This window comes from Acanthaster planci, linkage group LG07 (assembly GCF_054643075.1).
Source record: "Acanthaster planci isolate LZ-2023a linkage group LG07, COTS_SCS, whole genome shotgun sequence".
In the NCBI taxonomy this organism is placed as follows: Eukaryota; Metazoa; Echinodermata; class Asteroidea; order Valvatida; family Acanthasteridae; genus Acanthaster; species Acanthaster planci.
Genome location: NC_141783.1, coordinates 8,329,920 through 8,350,940, shown reverse-complemented (window position 1 = coordinate 8,350,940; position 21,021 = coordinate 8,329,920). Strand labels below are relative to the sequence as shown.

General features: G+C 41.3%; 1 protein-coding gene across 1 annotated transcript; it reads right to left on the bottom strand.

Annotated features, from left to right (window-relative positions):
* Positions 1–1,210: 1,210 nt before the first annotated feature.
* Positions 1,211–19,272, bottom strand: LOC110986059 (eukaryotic peptide chain release factor GTP-binding subunit ERF3A-like). Its single transcript, XM_022247660.2, has 16 exons — positions 18,924–19,272; positions 16,615–16,662; positions 16,053–16,154; positions 15,464–15,646; positions 14,600–14,633; positions 14,206–14,283; positions 13,858–14,038; positions 13,388–13,542; positions 12,796–12,939; positions 11,694–11,787; positions 11,266–11,346; positions 8,902–9,003; positions 7,678–7,749; positions 6,629–6,718; positions 6,064–6,232; positions 1,211–5,294 (listed from the first exon to the last, which is right to left on the bottom strand). Exons 1-16 carry the CDS (start codon positions 19,141–19,143, stop codon positions 5,254–5,256), a joined length of 1,794 nt encoding a protein of 597 aa, XP_022103352.1. The 5' UTR covers positions 19,144–19,272; the 3' UTR covers positions 1,211–5,253.
* Between the last annotated feature and the right edge of the window lie 1,749 nt (positions 19,273–21,021).

Below are 21,021 nucleotides of genomic sequence, written 5' to 3'. Positions count from 1 at the left end.
TTTTGAATTCAACAGAAAGAGGAAAACCGAGGGTAAAAGTATATGGTAACAATGTAACATTATTCTAACAGCTTTGCGTCTGTTTCCAACCTACTTTCAACATTTCTGACTAGGCACAAGTAATGCTGCCATCAAAATTGCAGACAAAATGACATTTTTAAATATATGATCCTGCAATATTTGGAATTAAATGGGAGAAAGGCTACTCTTTCCAAATATTACAAAAATTCAAAATTTAACCTCCACTTCAATATTTGACTTTGAATTGTCAAAATAGGAAAGAGCAGAGTGCGACATTACGGTGCCCGGTTGTGACAGGTCACAATGGTGGTGGATGTAGCTAACACACTACCTCAAGAGAGTGCTCATACAAATGTACATGTATAATGCATTTCTGTACATCTTTCAAACATGGTTAGTTTTACACATCCAGCATAAAGTTATCCATAGCAACTGTTTTTTTGTCCGTCTAAAGCTTGTAACAAATGTTGCAAGAAGTGACCTATTGTGCTTCCAGAAGAGGCCCGTCCTTTGAAAATATACATGTACATTCATCAAGCCATGTACCTGGTCTACATAATCCTTTAATAATGTGATTATGCCATAGGCGTAAAAGCTCTCACTTTAAGATTAATACCCGGCCTTCTTTACAGTGCCTTGCATGTACTAGGGGCAAGGGACCAGCCTGCTTCATTAGCACTGTTAACTGCCCCCTGCAATCACTGATACATGTAGTAGTTTTTATCAAATCCACAAGTTGTCAGAGCAAAATCCTTTAAAGAATCTTTTGCAACAAAACCTGTGATAACGTTTTCATCCAAATATATATTCCATTTCCATCAGGATGCTAAATTGATTAAAACATCAAAATAAAGAAGTATTTGCTCTTTCTAATGCAAAGTGAAACAAAATTACAGGTGTGGCTGCCTAATTTTGTGCAATGCAGTCAATTTCCGTGGTTAAAAGAAAACTACAAATTAGAAAAATAAATTAAATTTCCCTTACCTGCTTCTGGGCAACATGGCAGCCTGTATGTTCAGCAGAGCAGACTCTTCCATATTGCCTGAACTGATGGTTGAATTCAAGACTCAAAGGCAGAAACTGTTGCAATGCCTGGCATGAACTGCCGTCCCAGAAACATACCGCATACTACTGAAATAAATCACACCCTGATAGGCAACAACACACGGGACAACATACAGTCACAATGTTTCTCCAACTCATTGAGCATTTTTATTAACTGTTGTACAATAACACCAAACCAAGATTTAAACACGTCGGCATTTATGCTCCTTTTGTCACCAATTATTGTATGGGTACTACCTTGCCAGCACACATGCCACCCGGTAATGGGCAAGTGCTGTCTAGTTCCGACTTCAGCATGAAAGAAAACAAAATATAAGCAGAAGAACAGCTTTAGTTGATTCTCAGCTTACTAATAACAATAACACTGGTGGCAGCAGTGCCTTCCACCTTTGCAAACCTGGGTCCCAAACTCAATTTGCCGATTCAGAAGCATTTTGGTGTAACAGTTACCATCCAAACCTGTCAGACTCGGCAACATAAGGCCATTTTGTCACACTTTGGAACTCTTGGACTGTATTTTCCGAATCAAATTTGCAGAGCATAAAGGATGACCTGTTCTTTGACCAAGCCAATCAGATCACTTCCCTCCTCCAAACACACATAATAGGCCAGTTTAGAAATTGGCATGAAAACCAGCATGAACACAAATTTGTGATACGGAAGGTGGCAATGCACATTTATAGTTCAACTTCATGTTGAACACGCAATTGTACGTATTTCAGACGAATTTCACCATGTACATTTTTGGCGTCAAAAATTAAGTGTGCAAATTTTTGATGTCAAAATTTAAGCATGCAAATTGTTGACATCAAAGAAAAAAATTGAGTACAAAGGCCTTTCAGGCAGTCATACTGTTGTCACGCAGTGATGAAAGGCACAACGTGACAACAAAAAAATAATGCAGGCTCACCCTTGTTGCAGTGCATCTGTAGAAAAAAAATGGTTTTCTTTAAAATACCCTGTTCCACTTTGAAAGGAGAAACATCTATAAATGCTAGTGTGCAATGTAATCCTTGGTTTGTGGAACTAGTCAGAAACATCACTTCCTCGAAACAATGACCACTAATACACCCAGCATGATGAGCAAGTAATGTTTTTTACTTTTCTCATACAAATCAAATTAGTTCTTAGGAAAAAAGCCATTACACATGTACTGGCACATGTAGTTTGATAACATGGCATCTCTTTTGACTGTGATTCTCATGGTCAATAACGTGTGGTCGCCAGGTACCACTGAAATAAAACCATTGTTAAATGTACTGTAGAAGTTTTTTTTTTTCAGCTTGACAAGATCAGGATTTGGAAAGTCAAACAGTAACACCTAGAATCAAGATTAATGTTCTGTTGTATCCTTTAGGTGCTCAGTACATGCATTACACAAAAACAGTACATGATCGTCTGGAAATGGATGGACAGGGTTTCAGTGGTTCTTCCATGAATGGAGAAGTTGCCCAATTGCAAAAAAGTCAGAAAACAAATTCTTATAATCACAGGCAACGCGACTTATTTTGGTCTAACTTTCTGAAGTGCACAAAGACAGTGAACCTCCACAGAAATCAAGACCCCTATCAATAACCTCTCGGTGACAGCAAAGGTGCACTTTTTGCCTCTACTTGCTTTAATAACCACAGAAAGAAAAGCAAGCAAACACAGAGAAGCCATCTTGAATGCATAACCATCGAGTATGCAGGAGTCTCTAAAACCCACGCAATTCAAGAAGTATTCTCAGAAGAGAGTTTTAACAATTTATATAACCATGGGAGAAAACACAATATCTAGGCCAACTTCAGAAAAAAAAGGAACTCTCGAATTTACTACAAAAGAACAATGCCAATGGGTATCGTGAATATATGATTAAGAGAACAAAGAAAAGGAGCAATATTTATTTGCCCAAAATTATCTGGGTCTATGTTAATACCCAGATCGGTAAAATGTAACCTCACCTCCTGAAGTTAAAAGTTAGTTAAAGTGTACTCGTGTAACCTACACGTCGTTTTCTTAGGTTCAAAAGTGAAAGCTGTTTTACAGGACTTTTTGTTAAAAGTATTATACGGCCACATTGCGAGCCACGCCCACAGAATGAGCTGGAACCGGCAACAGTTTCTCTCATAAGTGGGCATTTGGAGAATAGAAGAGACTAACGTCTGTACAAGAAAACTATACACGGTCGCAAGTCAAGGAAATAAATTACCTGTGATGCAATTCAACACCACTTATTCTTAGCTTATTCACCAGTGTTTTACCAAAAGCCTTAAATCAGTTTACATAAACGACTGATTTCAATGCAATCTTAACCCTATTAACTGCGTGGGCTATTTTTTTTGCTGAGAAGCTTCCAGAATCCAGCAAAGTCTAACACTACATTGACCAGGTCACACCTTGGAGGGCACGTAAGCACGATCTAGTAATGTGCATGTATATACAAGTATTATCGTCAAGCATTTTTTTTTTTTTTTGAGTTTCCAGCTATCTCATCTCCATTACTTCTGTACACGCAAAGAACAGCCCAGGCAAGTATACAAAGATGGGCCATGTGTTGAACTAGGCTGCTCTGCTGGTACTTGGCCTGTTGTAGCAAATATTGCTTCACTGGCAAGCCTTTACAAAGCTGCAGTCTGGAGAATAGAACATATTTGTACAAATGTCTCTCAAGGGTCAGTATTTGTCAGGTTTGCATTTACAACTGTAAAACTTCAGTGACAAATAGCTTGCCTTTTCCCCCATATTGTTTTTCAGCCAAAATGGCCCAGGGAGGTCGATTATTGGCCTATCATAGCAAGCGAGGGAGATTTTCTTCCAAGCAAACAGTGACCCTCAAGATGACACACCATAAGCTCGCTTCTTCAGCACAGGATTCAATCATTTTGAAGGACCGAGGATAGCTTTTCGTCCCTTAGAGGTTGAAATGCCAAGAATGCGTCACTGGTTTCCTGCCCAGTGGTTGATTTTGAAGGATTAAGGAAGGTTCTTAGCTGGAAAAAAAATAAAACCAGGAGTTAGGGTGTACATGTGTAAATTTTGCATTCCATGGGCATACACGCAGTGCACACGTTCATGGGCTTATTTTGCCATAACATGATCAAAGACAATCCACAAAATGTGAAGCAAAATTTACAACAGTTGTTGCAAAGGCTTTCTCAAGAATGGAAATTAAAAACATGGCTCACTTTTGACAAAGCGTGTCATATCCTTGAACATATCTTAGAAGCAGCAACTGCAAAAGCGACTGCATTCAGTTTCCTAGTCAAATATTTTTTCGTTCGAACCTCATTTTACATGTATATGTCCATATAAAAGCTTTTCTTATTTTGAAGAAAATAACAATAATTTGGTTGAACAGATTCGTAAATATCTGATTGACCATGAAAAGGAATCAAATATGCATTAAATCCAACAGTCCCAATCCGGCAACTTCAATGACTTTCTCACACATCCTAGTGGGTTGAATAATAAGGGCAGAGTACCCTACAAAGAAATTACAAGCAGAGGTTTATTACCTCCAAGAAGTATGCCGTTCAGCTGAAATGGCACCGTCATCAAGACAAACTAGGATTTTCAAAGAATTGCGACAATTCAGCTATCTCTAATGTGGAAATATGTGTACACTGTTCCCTTTGGCAACAGGTCGGGTACAACTCACGCTTAACTTGCTTTCGGTGACCCCTTGAAAACAATATGTGCACCCTCGTAGGTGCTCCCTCAGAAATTAAGCCCAATTATGCCACTGGATCTGCATTGTAGATCTTTGTAATGCATGGTGATATATCAACTGGGGTACATGTAACAGCCATGTCACCATCACTGGACCAACCATTATTGACTGGCATACGTTTCACGACCAGGAAGTTGCAACAAAGTTTAGCACAGGGTTAGAACAGACTTGATTTCGTCAACTCGCGAATGCCCTTTCATTCACAGCTTGAGCTGTGCAGCTGCAGTGCCCCAGAGAGGGAGGCAGAAACTCGGCATACTTCGTGTGGCAATAAAATATCTGCAAGACCCCAGCATCTGTGAAATTGTTAGCCGGGCATCAGAAACGAGAAACCTAGCTCGGTCGGTTAACAACTCTCTCATTGTGTGGAGGTGGCTCGCATGTCTCCGCTACAGTTTGTTCGGACATCAGTGGGAGTCTGGTTGAGACTGGCCTCATGCTGCGCACTCTTTAACTTAGCGGAGCTTCAATACTTTGCCAAAACCAATAGTTTTTCCTGTCCAAAATGGAAAAAAAAAACATGTTTGGCTTCTCAAAACTAGAAAACTCTTCATTCAGAGCTGGGTTAGGAATGCTATTCAAAGTGGTAGCTAGAGAATGATCACTAGGTCAAGTATCTATCCCTTCCACGTCCCATCTTAACACCCATACTTCACTTAACTGGGACTTATCGAGAGGAAGAAAGTCGGAAAATGGCTGTGAAAGTGGAAGCCTTGGCATCTTGAAAATGTAGGGATGGAATGTAGTAAAGCACTGATGTTATTGAATTTTTTTCCCTTGGCAATGGCATGTGTAGCCTGGTGGGTACATTATTGAAGTATTTAATGGTATTTCTCTGGCCAGTTGGACGTGTGGCCTGATGGTTAGCGTTTGTAGCTACCGACCATAATGTTAAGATTCAAATCTAGCAACTGGGTACATATTATGGCCTTAGGCGAGTCACTTTACCCTAAATTAACCTTCCCATCAGGCAGTTTTGTGTATGGCCGTGTCCGAACAGGCTTCCAGAGCTACAGCTAGGTCCATTGTCTGTGCATCTCCACGTACTTTCAATGGAGTGAAGACCTAGACCTAGCTTTGGACTACGGATTTGGATGCAGCCTTCATTTGATTAGCCTTTTGTGCCTAAAATGGCAGCACCTAGCTAGCTGTATACATGTATTCCACAGGGTGCTGTGCAGGAAATATTTATTAAGGGTCCCACAATCACACTACAAAATGCCATAATAATTATCAACAAAGAAAGTTACAACCCTAAAGCCTACCTTCATCGCGCAGAGTGAACCGTCCCATTTGTTGGAAGTCGTTAAATGTCTCCATGCACAGCACTCCCGCACACTCAAACCGCGCGATGGCCACCTGGTCCTGCTTGATGAAGCGGGGGCGCATTTTGGTCCTCTCCCCGGACTTCTTGTCGACCAAGGCGATGAGGGTCTGGGAGAAAAGAGGGGGGAAGGGAGAGAGATCGGTAAATGGGTCAATTTCTATAGAATGGTTCCAATGGTGAAAGAGTGATTGAGAAGCATATATCCCACTCTTTGACCAGGCAAGCTACACCACATAATCGAGGCAGGCCGTATAACAGAACTTTGGGATCGGTCTGGTGCCTTTGCATCATTCTTAAACACTGAAACCATGTGCTGGTACCAAGTATCCCTTACGTAACTATGAGACCACCTGCTGAAAATCGTGTGATACGGCAAGAGCATGTTTACAGAAAACAAGTTAAATGTTTCCAATTCTGATCCCAGTGTTCCCTAATTTGTCACCATGAGTATTCATCACTATGAAAGGCTTCCACAAACAGACATTTTTTAGTCAACAACTTACAGTTATCTGGACCTCCTCCACCGCTGTGTGGATGTGTAGCACCGCACTGTAGCCAGCACAGATGATGGACTTGTGTTCAGCAATCAAAATCTGTAAGGGATAAGCCAACATTCAGGAGAATACATTATGCCATGTAAGTAATGAACGGTAAAGCTTATTATGAAAGTCAACATTTGTTTCCACAGTGTGTGTGAATGTAATGTATGGGGGAGTCAGTTTACCACTTCATGCCGGGGCATTTTTCAATGTTGATGATGCTGGGCCGGTATGACTATCATTTTTCCATTTTCAAAATCCTTCAAAAATTTACCACTTCATTTAACGGTCGTTTATAAGTGCACAAAGTAATCTTTCGGCACAACTCTAAGTTGACAGGTGACCTTCATTGACGCCGAGTATTTCAGCCAGGCCTGCAGCCTTGTAAACAGAGCCCAGATTGTGCGGTGTTATATAACTGTCTTTTGTTCATGAACCTGACTTAGTGCACTGCTGACCTCTTTTCAATAGGGGCCAGATTAGCGTGCAGCGGTGCTGTGTGGCTCATCGCTGCGGTGGTGGAGCGCTTTTGTCCCCGGTGGTAATCCGCTCGCTCTCAATGCCCCAAACCCTGGTATACCGTTTCAAAACAAGGCTGGATTATCACCACTTTTGAGAGTGAAAAATGCCAGTAATGCCCAGCAGCCTGGTCTTTTGTTCGGAGTACGCTCTTTTGTTACAGGGCCCTGTTTCCTTTGTCCCAGTTCGGAGACCCCGGCCACACATATAAAGCATACGTTTCCAATTCCGGAGTCCCCGGCAGGAAGTGGTTAAAGTTACTGAGCAGAATAACATCAGCAACACACTGTGTCGATGTGAAAGGCCAGACACGGTACCAAGTGTGACATACAGGTGACACGGTTACGCTGCATCATGAAGCCATGTGCTTTGACAGGGCATGGCAGCTTCGTGTCACACACTGCCACAAGGTATCAGATCCTGTGACAATGTGTCACACACTGTCACAATGTCATGAAAGACCACTCTTAGGACATACATGTCAGTGTACTTACCTGTGCATCAAAGACCTTGCATGTGTGGCAAGGACTGCTGGTGTCACACAGCACGAATCCTGGCGACACGTCCTTCAGAAGAAGAAATGAAGAAAGAAATGCAGGTCACATCTACATACAAAGTCACAGTGTACTTTCCAACCCCTCTTACCACTGTCACCAAGACACTGTCAAATCAATCCTAACCGCCCTTCATACCAGAAAAACAAACTGATGCGTATCATAACCTTCATAAAATAGCAAAATGGTGAGTTATGGAAAGGTCATGTATATGCATGATACTAACTGTATTACATTTGAATGTCAGATTACAGTGAAGTCACAAAGCATTTCTCCCGTTACAACAAAGTTGCAGGGAGCAGACAAATTACTTTGGTATAACCAGAAATGTGCTACAAAAGAGAGTGGAAAAACTAAGAAAAAACCCAAGAATTTAAGAATCTTTGAATTACGGGTCCAATATTCATCACGTCCTTATCACATCTGACATAATTTTGCAATTTCAAAACACTCTCTCCAATTTCCAAGAGTGATGAATTAATGCAAACTACCTGCCAAACAAATAGAAGTAGTCTGAAATCAATTTTAGTGATATTTCCTTGTAAAATTACACAGATCAGGTGTAACAGAGACATGAAAATGTCACACTTTTGGACCCCCGATGTTTAGAATGACCCACTTACAAAACTGTTCTTTTAACAGTATTTTTTTATAAGAGTGTTCTTTATATTGAGAGTTGACTGTATCAGAACTGTACAAATAGTTTGAGACATATCTGCATTTCTGCGACAATGACTGCGTACAAGACAATCTGGTAGAGTATTTGTGGAATGGTCAACATACCTAATATTTAGAGGGCAATGAGTAGTGGGCTAATTGTTAATGGTCGACCAATGGAAGTCAGAAGTCATCAACTCTTTGCATGACATAAGCCACATTGGGAATGCCTGGCTGGGGCTTGAAATTACACACCACTCTATGGGAGCCAATACCACAGACTTGTTTGTAATTTTAATTAAGCAGTGGCTAAGTAATCGATGATAACCTACAACCCCATCCTATGCTCCAGCTCTCTTGTGCTTTGTACAAACCACGTGTGCACCCAAAATGAACCACGCTGTGCAGATTCTGACAGTGCCAAGCATGACCCAGGATATTGCACTTCCAGTGGTGGGCAGGGTCCCACGCTGCACAACCCCTGACATGATCAGATGCTACTCTCACCTCTTCTTCAATGCCCCTGACTTTTAACTTGACGTTCTCGCCTGCTTTTGCCTCCGTTGTGTCGTTTTCATCGGAGGTGATTTGTAATATTTCAACATTTGTCTGAAATGACAAAGGACAATGACCATAAAGCCTTCTTTTAGCCTGAAATCTTTTCGGTTTTAAAAGAAATTCCCCAGCTTATCTAACATTGTTTAATCACATACAGTCAAACACGATTAACAAGAGCACACTTGAGACAAGATCCACGTACAATGAGCACATTTCTTCAATCCCGCTCAAAATGTACACATTCCTATGAGAAAAAACTTACTCAATACGAGCTGTGCTAAGACAAGAACATGGACAAGACAAGCATTTTTGCCTAACTCGCAGTGTCAAAAACCATTATCCACAGCATTTTTACGAGTACAATTGAAAATGCCTCTTCAAAAAGCTTAATCCCAGTAAATCCTGATGGAGTGCGTCAGTAGTTCTCCAGGAATGCTAATCCGCTTTGCAATTTGAGCGGCGGTTTTACCATCGAAGGCTTTATTCAAGATGACAATGGGTGTTGCGATGTCGAAAGAGATGTTTTTATATTTAAAACGAACACTGAGTGAACATGACTCAAAAATCATAGACGAGACGAAGTTTCGATGCAGAGAAAAACAAATGCACACATGATCCTCATCAAAGACCCCGCATGGTCAGTGGCGAGAAAATTTAAATAGATTTTGAAAATACACCCTTCTAAAGTTCTTTCTTTCAGTTAAGCGATGTCCCACATTCCCCTTTCAAAATAAACTCACACAACCCTGTCGCACATTAAAAATGAAAGTTACTGTTCCATAAATTGAAAGAACATTTCTACAAAATAGATCCCCTTCCGCAAATTAAAAACCAACCAAACTCCCCGATTTCAATGCCCTCTTGCTTCTGGTCCTCACACGCATGAACTGGTTCTCAAGTTTAAAAACCTTTACTTACATGTAACATCTGGTACCAGATTCCAGGTAGTACTTCGCCACAGTGCGTGGCGCGGCATGGCCGGCCATTTATATCACTGTTCTCTGCTGTTGCATCGAACAAGTAGGCGTATTCAAATTCTTCGTTTTATTTATTCAAATCATATTACTAAATATGATTAAGTTAAGTTAAAGGCTGGTTCTTGTACATCGAATACTAAACCACTGCATATACTGCACCGTACGGTACATGTACAGCACATTGTCGTTGTGTATAACAATGCTTGCTGGTGCATGACGCCAGGTTTCTGCTCTACGAATGGGATTAGTGTCAACACGTCTAACACAAGGTTCACTATAAGACAAGGTTTTGCACACTTTCTGCGGTCACAAAGAGTCAGCGAGTGGACTGTCAATGAAGGGGTCTGCGGTAGCAGTCAGGTTAGCCTGAAAACTGGGTTTGCGCGATTGTGGTGTTGCTTGCAGTGCGAGTGTGCTATGCCGCGTGCAGCATGTATGCAAAATAAGCAGTTTCAGCGTGATGATTCGAACCGAGGTCTCACAGTGGATTTTTCATTTTGAAGCAACTGGTGTTTTTTTGGTCGGCGTCACATAAACCTCGAGGTAACTGGGTGTAGTGATGTGGACAGTTACAGAGGTATTTTCTTTGCTTGCAGTGCGAGTGTGCTATGCCGCGTGCAGCATGTATGCAAAATAAGCAGTTTCAGCGTGATGATTCGAACCGAGGTCTCACAGTGGATTTTTCATTTTGAAGCAACTGGTGTTTTTTTGGTCGGCGTCACATAAACCTCGAGGTAACTGGGTGTAATGATGTGGACAGTTACAGAGGTATTTTCTTTGTATAAAAGCCTATTCTGTGGGCAAGAAATTTAGTCAGGCCTTAAGATAAAAAGATCTTTCGACTTAACTGACTTTAAGTTACCAAGATCTTTTTGTATGTCCCCGACCGCATAACTTTTTGCTGGCTACTGGAAAAAAAAGGCAAGAGCTGACGCAGGACCACCATCCAGCCTGCCAGAAGTATTAACTATGACGAATTAAAAGTCTTTGGATGGTGACACTCATTCATATTTTGCTTACTTTTATTGGGATTGCACATGAAGTGGAACCATTGACGTACTGTACATGCTGCATATGCGCTTCAGCACGAAGACCTTTTGTGGTTGGATCGTCAGCCCTGCAGTGCGCCTAATACGCCGGTGCGGCTTATACACTGACTTTAAATCTTAATTTGCCGATTTTTCCATGCTGTGGATTATACACCCGGGCAGCTTATATTCTGAAAATTAAGGTACTTGTATAATTCTTTTGCATAAAACAAAAAATGAGTTTTAAATTATCATACGACAATGCGCTGTCTTGAATCAAATCGTATGACAGCTATCAGTTTGAATACCTTGTTAGGCATCATGAGGACCGAGTCGCCCTTTCTGATCTTTCCACCTTCAATTTTGCCAAGCAAAATGGTTCCCATATCCTGCAATACAAAATAGTAAAAGATCCAATTAAACCCTGACTCTAGGGAAATACTTCGCACTAAAACTGTTTGTGGCATGGGACTGATAATGCCAAATGCAAAAACAAACAATAAAATGACCAATAATAACAACAACACCCCCCAAAAAATTCTGTGTAGACATGTAGATAGTCTTTTATACAAACACGGTTCTACACTCTGAAAGCAATTAGCATCAGGGGGTTGAAAGAATGTGGAGAGAGAATGACCTTTCTTAATTTTTTTCATCTGAGGGGTATCATGTAGCCCTTGAACGTTGACAACAAATTCATGCCCTTATCTTGTGATTGATCAGTCCTTGACTATACCTTGAATCGGTCTGTGATAGGCATCCGCAATGGTCCGTCTTGCTTCCTACCCAGTGAGGGTAAGCTGTCAATGTAGGGAATGAACGCTGGTCCACTACACAGACACACACGCAAAAGAAACAATTTCTTCATGGTTAACATCGTGACACAAACAGTCACAAGCAAGATAGCCACAGCGGAGAGCAGATCCCATTATGATTAAAACTTGGATACGGAAACAGTAGGCCATCTGGTTGGTAAACAGTCTTGAAAAACAATCATATACATTGCAATGTCAATAAATGTACATATATCAAAACTACTCTATTATTTTATTGGTGTGTTATTACTAGCCTCGCTCTAAACTTAAGATGCTTCTCATTAAAAACAAAACAAATTTCAAACAATTTCAAAAGAGTCAGTAGGAAAGGGTTTACATGTATTTATGGGATGAAAGCAGGGTTCCCACAAAAATCTGGAAAACCAAATTCTGCAAATTTTAAAGTACTTTCCACACTAAAATATGACAATTTCCATGACCATGATGCTATTTTGCTGAAAAAAGTTGTTTGGTACAATGAACTGGAAGGCTGCCATAGTCACTAGTACACTGACAAGGATATAGCCTGTCAATTTATTCTGTGTTCACATCAAAAGCAGTCTATGACCCATCCAAAAATAACCCTTGCATGATCTTGATTTCCATGACCTTTCCATGCCTTTTTTATTTTACCTCTGACAACATGGTTCCATGGTATCCCATATCCCTCCCCATTTTCCATGAATTTCTAGGACAACTCTATTCCAGGATTTCCTATGACCGTGGGAATCCTACGAACGATGCAGAATTAACCCTAAAAACCAAACAAGTAACAATTCATAGCTTCTGCGATCAGTTGAGGGAGCATAATTGCCAAAAAAGGGTCTTGTGTTCCATTTATCAAAAAGTTTTGTGCAAGTCGTGCCTGGGCATATGAACTGACTTGCGAAGGTCTTGTGAAGGAACAAACTGATCCGTTCTAAATCACTGCAATGTACATAAACTTTGAAAAACTGAAATCAATAACAGACAAGCTGCTCTCCACACCAGGGAAGTGCTTGAAATGCTAGTGGTAAGACTTACTTGTACCAGGGACAGACCTCCCTTGCAGGATCCTTGAGGTTAGCTCCCGTGATGCCGGACACAGGGATGAAGAAGATATCTTTCTTGGGGTTGAAGCTGGCCTTCTTCAGGAAGGGGATCAGCTTCGTCTTGCACTCCTCGTACCTACATCAAATTTGGAGATGTTATTTCCTCTTTCGTGTTTTAACTAAGAGATGAAGATCAAGACAGGAAGAATATCTTTGCAATAGTGTTGCGGTTGAGCCCACCTCAAGTTCTTCAGGGGTGATACTGTCCGAGATCAAGTCACAAGCTACTGACTGTGACAGCATTCAACTTGTAAGTAATTCACTTATCACAGACCAATGATTTGAAATGTCTTGAACTTGACAACATCACAACAAAGCAAAGCAGTGATATAGTAACCCAAAAGATTACGACATTCTTTCAAATATTACATACATGTATATACGACTAAAATTATATGACAGAAAAAAAGGGTAATCTTCATTAAGGAGTGAGCAATATTTTAGATGTGCGCCATTTCTTCAAACAAATTCCCAGATTTCCCCTTCCCCCCCCCCCGAGGATTCTGGAAGCTCAGGGTTTCTACCTCTCTTCTGACCACTCCACGGTAGGATCATCCATCTTGTTGATGAGGACCACCAAGTGCTTGACCCCCGCTGTCTTGGCCAGCATGGCGTGCTCCCTCGTCTGGCCTCCTCTCTCAAAACCCGTCTCAAATTCCCCCTTCCGTGCTGAGATGACCTGCAGGTGATCGGGGAAAGTGCCACTTTCTCCAATTTCTGTTGTCTTACCACCTCAGCCCATCATCATTCGGTATGTTTTTAGGAGCAAAACACGAAAGAAGTGCTCGACCAAGTACTTATGAAATATTCTTCTTAAAACTTAGATTCTACAAAATTGGGAGAGCCTGTCGTCTTCCACTTATTTTGTAATCTTACTTTTGTACATGTACCAACCATTTTCCATGTTCTCCAACTTTGTTCCCCTCCTAACCACTTCTACATTTGGCAGTATACTTGGTACCTGAAAGCTGCTGGACTACAACACAGTACTCACCAGAACAGCCAGGTCTGCTTGTGCCGCCCCACAGATCATGTTGGGTACGAAGCTCCGATGACCCGGCGCATCCAGGATGGTGAAGTGTTTCTTCCCCGTCTCAAAGTTGGCCCGGCCCACCTCCACCGTCTTCCCCTTCTCCCGTTCCTCCAGGTTTGTGTCCAGTGCCCACGACAGGTACCTGGAATGGCAAGTGCACAGATATCCGGACGTTGTTTGGACAATAGCGGCAGGAACTCTTCCAGTCGGTCCATCTCTAGACAAGACTGACCAAGCTCAACACTACTGGCCGATTCCTTGTCAACCGGAGTGTTCAGTAACTTACACAGTTCAAAGAATATTACTCACCAACTCTCTCTGTTTTTCTCCTTTGCTTCTCTTTCATACTTCTCCAAGGTTCGCTTATCCACTTGACCCGTCAGATACCTACATGTACATGTACCCAAGAAAATTAAGAACAAAGACATTTAAACCCTATCTGAGGTGAGCAATCGGTTTGAATTTGTCAAAATTAAGCTTGGTAAAAAAGAAATTTACAAACTACGTGTGGCCGCATAAATTTGAATCATTTTCACAAGACCAAAAACTCACAAATAATTAAACAAACTGCAGCATTTATGATAACAAGTATGCTTTTTAGTCAAAACGGTGTTCAGAGGTTGCAATTTTTTTCATTTATGAATCAGAAAGTCAATGTCACAGCTTCCAAAATGTCAGTGAAAACCATAACATGCATACTCACATTATGTGACCACCAATGGTAGACTTTCCGGCATCTGAAAGGCAATTTTTTTTCAAACACAATTTTACAACAATTTCCTCGATCCTTCCTACTTTCCAGCATCTTCCAACATATTATTTGCATTTTGGAGTGTAGGATTTTAAAGAATTGGAGCTGTTTGCCAAAAAGTGTGACTGATTTCAAAGGATAACTTGTGTAAAGGTGTTTACCCTGAAGAAGGAGGTAGCTTAGGCATAAGTTTGCCACCTGGGCAAAACATGGCATTACCCGATGCTTGCAAATCTAAATTTTGAAAGTCTCAACAGTAAAAGGACACTTCCAACAAAGAAACAGCACTAGAGTTTATCCCAACTTACCGCTCCCATCTGACAGAACAGGATACATTGTGAAAATCCCGTCCAGTATGTCAGTCAATACAAAATTACTCCTTCGCAGAACAGCTTCCGTAAAAAATTTATGTGCTGAGTAAATATATGCCTGATAAGCAGGGCACCATAAGCAATGGATACACCATAACTTTTTGGATGAGCACATATTTTCTCTGCTTAGCTAAGGTCATGTCCAAAATTACAGGTCATTGACAACGTTTAGTGAACCACTGCACATGCAGAGCCGTCGCTCCAGCTTTGTTAATGCATGTACATGTATGGCAGTACACTGAATAAGTGAATGTAACGCGTCCCGGCGTGAAGGGGTTAAATCCTTTTGTGTGTGTTTGACTTGATACACGCTGACGCGCAAAGCATGTCGGCTAAAATTCTGACCTGTACTGTAGTTTAAAGTTACAGCTAAGCAATTTAGACTCTACCAAAAATTTTCCAACTTGGCAGTTCTCCTAAATTGATCCAAGTTGCCAGATCTTACCGACGTGCCCGATGAAGATGACGTTGACGTGTTCCATCTGAACCTTGCGCTCCTTGATCTCGGTGTCCTGAGTTTTCTTGGTCTTCTTGCTGGATGTTGCCATTGATGACTTGGTGGCGGTGTCTGCTACAGTTGTGGCAGCTGCCCTGGCTCCCGATTCTTCCTCACTGGAAGGACTGCTGTCTGGAAGGAAAAACAAACAAACACAGTCTGTGATTTGGGAAAGGAGGGATAAGCAACACACCTCCGGGTTCGCCAGTGCTGCAGTCGAGTCCATCACAAGTCCTTTTACGAGTCCAGTCTCCCGTTATTTCACACAACCAGCCATAAGAAAATGGGGTGCACAATGACAAAGGTATGCGTTTGTCACAGTCCATTTGAATAGCCTGTGGCTTGGCTCAAGACTGAATGACCTGTGACCATGATAGTTGCGCAGGGATTTCTGATGGGCTCGACTTCAATGCTTATCTCCATTAGGTGCACTGCAGAGTGTAACACAGGAGGCACAAAAATTCCAAACCACACACACGGAACAAAAGTGCCAAGAGAATAAAGAAATGTCGACCTCGGAACCAAGAAGATGACTTACTTATTTCTTCCTCCTCATTCTCTTCCCTTCCATCCAGGTCAGGGGGCGCCGGCTCTTTGGCATCAGGCACAGGTTGCTGGGGTGTGGCCTCATCTTCGGCTTCTGAAGACAAGGGAGAATTGAAATCAAACGCTTCAGTTTTCACGCTGAAGCAATGAAACTATCGAGGTCAAATCTGACCATTTCAACTCTGCATTCAACCCTGCAGGTAGTTACACTTTGCACAATCCTGCTTCAGCAAGACTTAACAAGATTACATGTAAATACTGAGATTAATGTGGTAATCCTCAATCGACTTGACCCAGTCATGCTCACACAACAGTCTTCACCCAAAAGCCAACACTGAAATATATATGGTACAGTATCTCAGCCCTGCTCCACACTAGAAGTGAGCGAAACCCACCAATTTACAGGCACGAACCCAGGTCAGAACTGCATAAATGCATCACAGTATTGGACCTGCATTCAGAATGCATGCCGAGTTGGACTTAAACACAGATCACATATTCCACTACATGCCACAAGTCACAAGTCTTGTAGTGGGTACAGAGGCAACACATACCTGCGATGCCCGAGTCTTGAGCTGGTGAGGCCTGGCCTGATGGCTCATCTTTAAAAACAATGAGTCAACAAAAAGTTGTCACAAAAATATGTTCTGTTTACTCAAATAAATTTTACATGTATGCATATCTATAATCTGACACTGATCTGCAAGCAAACAGCTCATTCTTTAAATTTGTAACATTATCTGGATGATATTCTTGATTCAATCAAAATGAATCAAGGATTAGTGTTTCATACGTGAATATCTGAGTCAAACCATTCAATTATCTTTTTTTGTGCTTCAGAAAACTGGCCGGAAAAAGCCACACTTGAGCCAAATACAAATGACAGTTGGGCTGCTGGCCTAGTTTTCCTAATCGAGAACAAATCTCACCAAAAGCACTTTTAGACATGTGACAGAAAGTTTGTATCATTCTCTCTCTGTGAATGGTTTCTAATTGATTCCACTTTTCCCTTGCATCCTCATCAATCACATCACATAAATGGCCAACTCCATCTTCTACTGGCTTTCTGTTTCCCGGTGGCTACGCGTCCAACCTCAGTTCCCTGACAGGGCATAACTGGCAGTGATACCAGCAGAGCCCATGTGGCAGATCTTGATGCCATTTGAAAAATCAATGCTTCAGAATCATGTACATGTATCTTTTCAATGTTTGCAAGGCATTATGGGGCTTGGAGGATAAACAAACCATGCATTACAAGCATAAACCCATGGGGGTAGCGAACCAGTCAGAAATCAAATTATAATTTTGTTCTGAACATTTCTTTTAAGTATCTGCAGTACCTGAGTGATCATGGTCAATGGGGATAAATGAGCTGCAAGTTGTCATTCTGATTGGCAAATACTAGCTCATTAACCCTCTTAAGGTTTAACAGCACAAATATGCATGAATGCCCAGAGTAACTCATGTCCTTGTGTTTTCTACATGAACACAAGTATGCACAGCTTTAATTTGCATACAGTTGATTGCCAGCACAAGATGACACAGGCCCTTTTGTGCAGTCCTCCTCACTGCAGGTGGTTTTACTACACAATTGTGCACATGAAACAGTGAGGCACAGTTGTTGGACAGCACAAAGTGCAATCTGACATTCCTGTGAGGGACTGTTGGTGCAGTGCACAACACCACACAGCTGTGCTTCTTTGAGCTGTTTAGCAACTGACCCAAAGAGTGACTTCAGCATAGGAAGGGTTCACATTCATTATCTTAGTCCAAGTATGGTCTATGACAAAACCCGGCATTCTTAGAAGGGATTCCTTTCCGGTGAGCTTCAAAATGTGATGTTTGTGAATGAATCCGCATCCCAAATCTACAATGCAACACTGTGTGAGAGATGATTCCAATTGTATGCATGGAAACTGATTCACATTTTGCTGGTAGTGGTACACTTCTCCCTTAGGGTTGTGCATAAAATGCATGAGTTGCTTGTTTGTCATCCAAGCCCATAATGTACTGTAACATGGACAAGGTTTCTTTTCTCCAGTTATTGAACAGCATGTGACAGTCTCATGGATGGCATTGCTGTTCCATTTTTTGTGAAGTCTTGCTTTGCAATGAACTGTACTTGTATTCACTTGTTTGGCTATCTTTGCCGACAGTTGACCCATGCATTTTGTTGCTATGTCATCATTGTTCTGGATCCTTGTGAAATAGAGGATCGGTTCTGGATACAGAGTCTCCATCATGTGTCTGCCTTTGTTTTTACAGTGGCATCAAGACACATACACGTAAGTTACATTTTTCCCATCAATTTTAAGACAAACATTCCTGACTGACTAACCAGAGATTACATGGCTTATTGACAGCACGGTATCAAAAACCCTGATCGTGCTGATTACAAAATAGTATAAACAGTGAATGATATATATCAGGGATACATGCACATGTATGCAGTTCCATGTAACATAGCATAAGCACAGGTGAAAAGGGGCAAATTTCATCTGTTTTGAACAAGAGGGTTATAATTCATCATTATTACTCTTTAAGTAAAGTAAAAACATGAGCAGTGCCTATCAGACTTTCATTTTTCAGGGCCACGTGTCATGGTCTAAAATATGACAGCTGAAAGACACTGCCGACTTCGACTTGTAGGTTTCTTGTTCTTATCCCTGTGAATGATTCATCCATCCGTCACACACACACTTTGACACAATGACAATCTTTTTTCCGAGCACACACAACATGCAATCTGTCGCTCACGTCTGAAAAGTTTCGGGGAGACTGTGGCCAAACGTGGGCACAGGTGCCACATTCTCGGGCCAAAAGGAGCCAGGCCTGGCATGCCTGGCCTCCAAACACCACTCACCCTTGTCGTTGGTGCTGCAAGGTTCGGTTTTAGGGGTATAATTCCCGAAATTGGGAACAAACGCTGGCGCATTCACGTTGGGAACGAAGGGCTTCGCATTAACGTTCAGTGCCGAGAACTGACTGCCAATGTCGACCGTATCTCCGTGATTTCCCGGTCCAGGATCTGCCTGTTCTTCCCAGCTGTCGAGAGCTGCACCTTCGCTCGGGTCAGGATCCATCCTGGCTTGCTCTTTTGTCGTTTAACCGACAATTTTTTGGAGATAATCTGGAATTATATTTGTCGTCTTAATAGGAAGGGAACACTGCTGACTGTACCGCGTGTGTGAGAATTCATAATGACGTCACCAAAACGACAGAGGGCGCTATTTGTATTGCGCAATCAAATGCCGGATTCGGCAAGATTAAGGAACATGAACCCTCCATCGCATTATTATCGTCCGTGTCATGACCCCCTGGCCCTCAACAAAACCTCCCTTATATGAATTAATGTTGTTGCTGTTGCTGCTTCTTTTTTCGCGTAATGCCATTCTGTTCCTCAGCTTCATGGAGAAAATTATCCTCGGACACACAGTTTCACACTGTCTTTCTTCATCTTCTGTTTTGACTTATAGCGTCACTGAAAAATACCCGTGGTCAATAAAAACTAAAAACAGAGAAAAACAAAATTTTGAAACGGGAAAACAAAGCCTAGTTATGCACCAGTGCAATCATGGTGCCAGTTCGCTCAGGAATACATATGGTATTTATCTTCTTTGTCGATAATTCTATTTGTGGGGGTATGTTAATCTTGGGAAACGTTGAGACTGTGATTAAATTGGGAATGTCATTTATCAAACAACACATATCCCTTCAAATGGCAGAAAGATTCTTATAACACTGGTTTTCAATTTAAGCTGAAAAGTCTCACTGTACCTTTCAAAATGCAACAATTTAAAAAATCCATCTGTTTCGAAAGTGGCTCTATCTCCAATGGCTGGAGTTTATTATAATTATAGTCATTTGCTCTGCATTGAAAACGCAAGGTAGACGATTTTCGAGGGCTAGTAAAAATACACTGACGACAAAAAGGCATTAAAACAATAAAATGAAGTCAGGTCTGAACATTAAAAAGAAATTGTACTTTAAACTTTCCTTTTAAATATAAAATAAATTTCAGTAGCGTGGGCACTGAACCTCAAAGTTGCATTGTTCTTTGTACAAAACTGCTAGATTTGTTTTGTTTTGTTTATTTATTTATGGGGGGGCTGTCGTAAAGTTTTGTTTCTCTGGTGATAATATAAATTTTTTGTGATCCCACGGGATTTTTACAATAAGACAGGCCATAATCAGGAAGCATCATGGAAATATTTCTATAAATCCCGACTTAGGACTGAGTTTCCAGTTCGGTTCACAAAAAGCCCCAAATTGCGGGCCTATTTTGGAACGAGGCGGGCGGCTATATCATAAATGAGCACTTAGTTTTACTGTTTTGGGGGGAATATGACATTGAAACAAAAGTAATCTTCTAGCCATAATCTTGAAATTTCATTGAAAAACGGAGGCCAAACTCTTCACGAGAGTCAACAGGCGGCGCTATTTCGGTCCGATTTTGCACTGTTTTCTATAGGCGCGTGTTGGAGTAGTACAACCTTACAGCCCTAACGACTGCTACTTGACAAAATGTATTAATTTCGGCTAAAAAGGATGTGGGTTGGTATGGTGTACACTGTAAGTTCTCCTGGCATTGTTTAATACAATCTGTCACGTTTCAGTAACTTTATGGATACTTTTTTATTACAGAAACTCTGGCAATACTTTTGGACTACTCGTGTCTTGACTGGAAATGCATTCCTATGCTGTCCGGTATGCCTTTTCACGACCATTGGGACACATCCACTCTGGCACGCATTATATTCAACTAAATGAAGGTCTTCGATGTGCGTCAGTATATGCTTGCGCAGTTGGACTACCAAACTGGCTAGTTCCCCTAGATCAAGCTCATCAAAATATAAAGCTATTTCCCTTTCATAATAGCTGAAGGTGGAAAGTTTGCGACGACAGTGTTTATACTCCTAGAATCAATGAATAAAAAAACAAAACGAAAACAAATTAGCCAT

What these genes read in the sequence shown, in the direction of transcription:
- LOC110986059 (XM_022247660.2), bottom strand. Translation starts at nt 19,143, where the DNA reads ATGGATCCTGACCCGAGCGAAGGTGCAGCTCTCGACAGCTGGGAAGAA. An exon ending in GAGGTCTGTCCCTGGTACAA is followed by an intron (nt 11,788 to 12,795) that starts GTAAGTCTTACC and finishes GTGTCTGTGTAG; the next exon opens with TGGACCAGCGTTCATTCCCT. An exon ending in TCAGGGGCATTGAAGAAGAG is followed by an intron (nt 7,750 to 8,901) that starts GTGAGAGTAGCA and finishes CTTCTTCTGAAG; the next exon opens with GACGTGTCGCCAGGATTCGT.